At 34.8% G+C, this 7,697-nt stretch overlaps 1 protein-coding gene across 2 annotated transcripts; it reads right to left on the bottom strand.

Annotated features, from left to right (window-relative positions):
* Positions 1–4,617: 4,617 nt before the first annotated feature.
* Positions 4,618–6,522, bottom strand: LOC110804371 (protein SOB FIVE-LIKE 5). 2 transcript variants are annotated; one of them, XR_002537712.2, is made up of 4 exons: positions 5,880–6,522; positions 5,607–5,693; positions 5,431–5,527; positions 4,618–4,950 (listed from the first exon to the last, which is right to left on the bottom strand). XR_002537712.2 is itself a non-coding variant. In XM_022009962.2 (4 exons), the coding sequence occupies exons 1-4, from the start codon at positions 6,492–6,494 to the stop codon at positions 4,941–4,943; spliced, it is 789 nt and encodes a 262-aa protein (XP_021865654.2). In that variant the 5' UTR covers positions 6,495–6,514; the 3' UTR covers positions 4,618–4,940. The 2 variants fall into 2 exon arrangements, 1 of the variants encoding a protein (XP_021865654.2); XM_022009962.2 differs by having other exon boundaries at positions 5,431–5,507; positions 5,880–6,514.
* Between the last annotated feature and the right edge of the window lie 1,175 nt (positions 6,523–7,697).

The raw sequence follows: 7,697 nt of genomic DNA, 5'->3' as shown, positions 1-7,697 counted from the left end.
TGTAAAGCCACTAATTCTGCATGCCACAATCTACTGAAAGTCATCTCAGACTTCTGTAAGCTGTCAGGCCAACTTGTGAATTTTCATAAGTCGGCAATTATCTTCTCGAAAAATATCAGCCATCCCAAAAGGGACTCTTTGGCCAACATTTTCAATATGACTAAATCAGGTGCCCTAGGTAGATACCTGGGTGCCCACTTCTCGAATTATTCACCCACAAGAGCGGATTACTTACGTATCATGCAGAAAAACGAAAGCCGTATTAACTCTTGGCAAGCCAACTTCCTCTCCAAAGCAGGCAGAACAACACTTATCCAAAGTAACCTAGAGGCACTTCCCTCTTACATCTGCTCCTCCTTCCTTTTGCCACAAAAGACCTGCCAACAACTGGACGGTATACATCGTCAATTTTTCTGGAACCAATCCAAAATAGGTAAGGCGCGTCCCCTCATCGCCTGGAAGAAAGTCTGTAAACCTAAAGATCAAGGTGGGCTTGGGCTAAGAAGAACTTACCCTTTAAATAGAGCCTTCATTGCGAAGCTAGGATGGAAAATCCTAACAGATAACAATAATCTATGGGCAAATATTATGAGGAAGAAATATCTTCAGAACACCAATTTCTTCACTACCAAGAAAAAATCCAGAGACTCACCTATTTGGACTAGCATTTTAAACCAACGTAACCTACTTAGGAAAGGTATAAGATGGAAACTAGGGAATGGAACTCCATTGACTTTTGGAAAGATAACTGGGTAGGTCAATACGCTTTAGCTGACCTACCAGAAATCTCTCCCAATATTAGTATGGAAAATTTTAATGTTAACTCGGTTATAGATGAAACCAGAAATTGGGATCTAGAGAAACTTTCGTCGCTCCTCTCTCCTATGATTGTGCAAAAAATTAAAGGCATTCCTATCCCAGTGAATGACATGCCTGACAACCCGATATGGGGATGCACAAACTCGGGCGAATTCTCTGTTAAATCTGCAACCTGGCTAGCACACGATCTACCCACTACCAATGAAAAATGGAAGTTTCGTTGGATCTGGAAACTAAATATAGCACCAAAGATCAAAATCTTTCTATGGAAATTTTTTCACTATAGTATCCCAACTAAAGAAATTCTCTACCATAGGAAGATTGTTCCGGCAAGCTGCTGCCCCAGATGCTAGTTAGCCAACGAATCTATTGACCACTTATTTCTTACTTGCGAGCACCCAAAAGAAGTTTGGTCTCATAGATTAACAAAGAACTGGATGGGTTTCTCCTTCCCAATGACAGACTTTTTCAAAACTTTGGATTATCTCAGACGCAACCAGGTAGCTCTGCAAAAGTTCATCACCTTATGCTGGACAATCTGGAAGGAAAGGAACGCTTTGGTCTTCTCAATCACCAAAGTTTCCCCTTGTCGCTGCTACTACCGAGCCCTGAACACCTTCAAAGAATGGGAGCTCAGGCTCCGGATAGATGATCAACAACTTAAAGGTTCCTTTTCTTCCCCTTCCTCTCCTCCTACCACCTCGCAACCCATTCTTGTGAGGTGGTTTCCGCCCCTACCGGACGCCTTCAAACTCAATTTCGACGGTTCACGTAAAGATTCGTCAGCAGCTGGCGGCATCATCATCAGAGACAGCACAGGGAAAGCAATCATTGCAAAATCCTTCAATTTTGGTGACTCTCAAGTCTACATGGCAGAAGCCCTTGCACTTCACAAGGGCATTCAAGAGGCGATCAACCGCGGCATCAAAGATATTTACATTGAAGGTGACAATTTACTGGTTATCAACTCCCTGTCAGGAACCTGGAAGCCCCCTTGGAAACTCCAGAATATTATTCAAGATAGTAAGTTGCTACTTCAACACTTCAGCACTACGCATATCAAGCATATTTTCCGAGAAGCAAATAGAGCAGCAGATTGAATAGCTAATGTTGGTCATCTTATCATTGATCCCATGTGTATCACCCCGAACTCCAGCCCCAATCTAGATAATATTGTACAAACTGATTGCTTAGGTTTCACCCTTGTGTAAAGGGAAACCTAAGTTCTTTTTCCTTACCTTTATATATATATAAAAAAAAAATTATGCATGCGCATAAGTTGGTATATATAGTGTTGAGTTGGTGACTCTACTTTTTATTTGAGAAGTATAAGTATACACGACTCTGGTTATTTAAAATAAAATACGATACTCTGAAAGGAAAAAGGATGCAGAGAAGCATCGAAAACGAGACGAAACATGTGTAATGGTAGACTCCAATACTTAAAACAAACCGATTCTCCACAATTCCTATGTTAATTAATTATAAAATAATTGATTTTGTTTGTCTTAAAATTGAAAATTAAGATTCTTGTTAGTTGAAGAAGAACAACATAGTCCTTGATCACATGGTAGACTCCAATATTAAGAGCAAATAGTGAGTTAAAAAATGAAGGTACACGTGGGGTGAAGCTTTGGATGCTAATTGCTAAAACCATTTCTAAATTCAGAAATTCCATGCTAGTCATTATTCTTTTAATATTTCCAACTAGTAGTACTATCTTATAACCGGAAATGTGCGTGCTTTATCTGAAGAAAGATTTAGGTTTTACAATTTTTAATTTACATTAAATTAAGTTATTTAAAACACTAGCTAATGAAAGTGCACATTATTGTGACTACTTATAGCATCAATCCCTGTGCCACTTTCAAAACAGACAAGCCTTAAAAAGGACCAAATTTCTTCATTATACTCCGTAAAAGGTATAAAATCTCAGATTCATACTTATATTAAATTAATAATTCAAGAATTAATTAGATACATCATTGCAAAGCTCAAAGGTAACTTTAGACATTGAAATTTTGAGAATTTAGGGTTTGAATTATATCTCAATAATTAAGAAGATCATATTTTACGGATTTATGGAATTTAAACTTAGTAGGACTCTTAACTCTCTTGTATAATACTTTCTCTGTTCTAATTATATGGCACAAGTGGGTTTTTGACACTATTCACACATGCAAATTTTACTTCTTTTTGTGATTTATGCTTAAAAAAAACATAGTCGTGCGATGTCTTATTAGATTCGTCTCAATAAATACTTTTTAAATATCAAATTTTTATAATTTTTTTTTATCCATAATAGAAGATATTAATATTTGAAATCGTACAATGGCAAACGTGATTAAATAACTGTGTCATTTAAAAAAGAACGGAGAAAGTAGTTCTAATCTAACATTATGAGCACCGTGCACCCAAGAATGATTTATCTGAACTAATTAACTAAACTTATTTTTCCCGAAATAAATGAAAATAAAGTGAATAGAATATACGTACATATCAATAATTTTTATTTAAATATTAGACTATGATACTATAATATGCAAGGACCCCCAAAAAATGTGCATAGAAATGAGCATGTGCATTTTGATTGTTTGGAGATGGTGGGTTTAGACGAGAAAAAAGGAGTCATACAGCTTCTTATGAAACATCATCTATTCATCTTAGCTAGCTTATATATAAATCAACAAAAGAAAAAAGAAAAAAGAAAAAAGAAAAAAGAAAAAAGAAAAAAGAAAAAAGAAAAAAGAAAAAAGAAAAAAAGCAAAAAAAGAATGGCCTACACAATGTGATCGAGCTTCTTTTTATCTTTTTAAGGGAGGAATATTGAATTATCAGTGAATCAATATGACCACTGTCCGGACAGTTGGAGACATGGCCTCTTGTCGTTTTCCACCTATTTCTAATTAAATACGAAGCACTCCACTTACTATAGTCAAATTATGCTGCTTCTTATTAATTTAATTACTAACTAATTAATCATATTTTACTTTTGTCTCTCCTTAATTCAACTCTTCATCTATATACAAACTTTTAGAAAATCACTTTTATTCACTGGAATCAATTGATTATCCACTTTACTAATTAGTTAACCACTGAAATCAGTTACTTAAGTCTAAAATTCAATTAGTTAAGCAACGAAACTAATTAGTTATGTAACCGAACCAATTAGTTAAGCACTGAATCAATTAGTTAAATAATGAAACTGATTAGTCAAGCAATGATATCAATTAGTTAAGATTTTATGAATTTTAGTTAATAATAAGTTTGTTAAAAAATAATAACTATTCGACTCATAAATTTAACTATTTGTCTTTATACCTTAAATATTTTGTTATTCAATTAGTTATGATTTTATTACTTTTAGTTATATTTTACATTAATTTAATTATTACCAAAAAGTGGTCTATCCGTTAAGCGGTCTTACAGAAAAGCTTTTGTCATTTATAAACTCATTATCTTCTCCGTATTAATACGGAGAAAAACATATACCTTTGATACGTACTTGATGGTGGTGTAGGCAGTATGTAGCGCTATTGTTATAATCATGAAAGCCCGTATTCGATCCCCCGCAACAACAATTGGGAGGGGAATGAAACCTATCCACTCAGAACTCGCCCTGAATCCGAATTAGCCATAAGGGTCAACCGGGTAGTACACAAAAAAAAAAACAAAAAAAATCATGAAAGCAACAAAGGCTTTGGTAAATGAATTCATGTAACGTAGCTAGCTATGGTGTATTGATGTGAATGGTAAATGAGATTTGACAATGCGCATTCATTCGATCATAAACTCAAGTTGATCTCAATCGAAATACACTAAATTTAAACATAATTAAATTACATTTTTAATCTCTAATCACTATATATTAAATCAACTTGATTGGTCGAGTTGAAATAAAATGATTCCTAACTACATCTCAAACTATTTATTTCTACTTGAAAAACAAAAAAAAAAAAAAAAAAAAAAAATCAAAGATCGGATCCCTTTGAGATCCATCATCATAACCCTTTCATTCATTCATTCGTTGATTACTTCTTTTTGACAACTTTTCTTGATCACCATCTATATTCGCTACGATCCGACCTTTAGCCTTTTCCTTTGTCATCTCCTTCTACAATCTAGGACCACCTGTCAAATGTTACTCAATTTATTAGTAAAATTACATTAATTATTACTAAATTCAAATAATGTTCTTATACTCCGTAATATTTTCTTTATACTTCGTAATAAAAAGACGGGTAATTAATTAATTAATACAAACTTTTACATAAGCCGGTTTTACAAAAAAGACCACCTGGTTGTCATATAGGTTAAGCATGAGAACTAATTAGTTAAACACTAAGACTATTTAGTTAAACACTAGAACTAGTTAGTTAAACACTAAAACTAATTAGTTAAACAATGAAATTAATTAGTTAAGCAATCGAAGTGGTCTTTCCGGTAAGGCGATCTTACACAAAAGTTGCCGATTAATTAATACGAGTACTCCGTAATACGGAGTAAACAATATTTTTTGTGGTACGGATGTAAATTTAAAATAAAACAAAACTCTATAAAATTTCATAGGAAAGAAGAATGTGACAATGTAGATGAAGAGGGATGCTTAACTGGTTTTGTTGATATTGGTTTGTTGAGAAAGGGGCATGAACTAAACCATAATGTTCCTCTAAATTAGTAGATTCCCCCTGTAATTAAAAAAAAAAAACTAAATTAATTAATTAGCAAATATTCAATTTTTAAATAAATTAAATTAAGAAAAAATAAATCGACAATTAATTAATTACCTGATGAAAATGAGTTGTAGAAAACCCTTGTGAAGAATAATCCACCATCCTTTTCAATGAAGAAGTTCTGTTTTCCCCATTATTCATCTGCATAAGAAAATGACAATTATTTAATTAGCTTATTAAAACATTTTTAACAAATACTCCGTAGCTTGTATGAAGATCATATATATCATATTAATTATCATGCACAATGTTGGTCCATATTATTGGTTATTATTACCATAATACAAAAAATGGAAATAGAAATAAAAAAATAGTATTACGTAGTACCTTATTATTGGAAGTGAAAAAAGGAGAGCTAGCAGTATCATCAAGACCAAAATCCTGCGCCTTAAAATATTGTTGATTATTATTATTGACGCTTTGTTTTTTTGTTCCACCATAACAAAAAACCTCATCTTCATCTTCATCTTCATCAATATCATGATCAAAATGTGGTGGACCAGAAGACGCATCAGAAACCATTGATAAATCTTCTTCTTCATCTTCATCTTGATCTTGATCTTGATCTTGATCTTGATCGTCATTACAAAAAAGACTAGCACTTTTTTTACCTTGTTGATAAGGGTGTTTACTATTGTTATTACTATAGTTTTTACCCGTCTTTTTACCAGCACCAGTGGAAAAATGACTACTAGAATGTTCCAAGTAAAGAGTCCAGCCAGACTCACAGCCGCTACTACATTCTGAAGAAGCAGCTAAAACTACATTCATCATCTTTAAATCTTTAATATATATAATTGTTATCTTAATTTGTTTGTTGTCGTTGTGTAGAGGAATGAATGAGAAGTGGCAATAGGGAAGAAGAGGGGGGGGGAATGAAGATATAGGAGATGAGAAAAGAGGAGAGAGAATGGAAGAAGAATTGAAAGAGAGGGTGCACATGGTAGACAGCGAGGCAGAGTGTACGCTCATAACTCATAACATAAAACGGGGTACACGTCCATCTATTCTATCTCCGTATTTGGACACCTATCATAGTCTACACAGTTGCTTAATTACACATTTACACTCCCCGTGACTAAAGATGGCTGTGAGCCGGGTCGGGTCGGGTCGGGCTTCGTGCCGAGCCCACGGGGTGCGGGCCTAACCGGGTCGTGCCTACTCCAGGCCCACGTTGTTTCGTGTCGTGTCGGGGCGGACCGAAAAGTTAAAAACAAGGTCCAGGCTCGGCCCAAGCCCACGTGCTTTCGTGCCTAAGGCTAATTTGACTAAATTTAACGTGCTTTGTCATGCCGGGTCGAGTCGTGTCATGCCTTGTCGTGCTTTTTCCAAAAAATTAAGGCCCAGGCCCGGCCCACGGCTTTGTGCCCATGCCGGGCCGTGCTTTATGCGTGCTCGTGTCGTACCGTGCTTTTTTCATGCCGGGTCGGATCGGGCTTCGTGCCGGCCCGGCCCACAGCCATCTTTACCCGTGACCAGTAGTATTCTACCCCCGTTTCTTTTCTTGATTTCTTGTAATTTATGACTATTTGCCCATCTTCTTCTGTTTTTTTCTTGTGGGGGTACGTGGTCTCTTTTAAGGGGTCTAATCTATGTTCCGTACAACTCTAATTGTGGGTTTTAGGGCACTAATTATTATTGCTTACCAAAACCCACCAACACTCCGTAATTAGGTATGAGTATGTTTAACATAACTAGTACATACGTACGTAGTTGTAGGAATGAATTAGACGTTATAGAGATATCAGATCGAATAGTTACATGGACCTTTTACAACCCTATAATAAACGTGCATGTGAACAAAAAAAAAACAAAAAAAAAACTTTGTAGTTATATTACTCCCCCGTCCCTTAATACTCGCAACGTTTTGACTGGACACGCTTGTCAATGCCCAATTTTGATCACCAATATCTTTAACTACATATTATAAAAACTTATAAGAATATTAATATTTTGAAAATATATATTAAGATGAAGCCAACAATATATTAAATACTAACATTTGTTTTCTTATACTAGAAATAAAATAGCGTTAAAGTAAATTGTGTGAATAGTGCTAAAAGTCAAAATAGTGCGAGTATAAAGGGACATAGGGAGTAATTAGTTGTAGATTTGAGCTTTTGTTTGGTTTAAGTTGGATTTATA

This window comes from Spinacia oleracea, chromosome 4, assembly GCF_020520425.1.
Source record: "Spinacia oleracea cultivar Varoflay chromosome 4, BTI_SOV_V1, whole genome shotgun sequence".
Lineage (NCBI taxonomy): Eukaryota > Viridiplantae > Streptophyta > Magnoliopsida > Caryophyllales > Amaranthaceae > Spinacia > Spinacia oleracea.
This window is presented reverse-complemented; position numbering and strand designations above follow the sequence as displayed.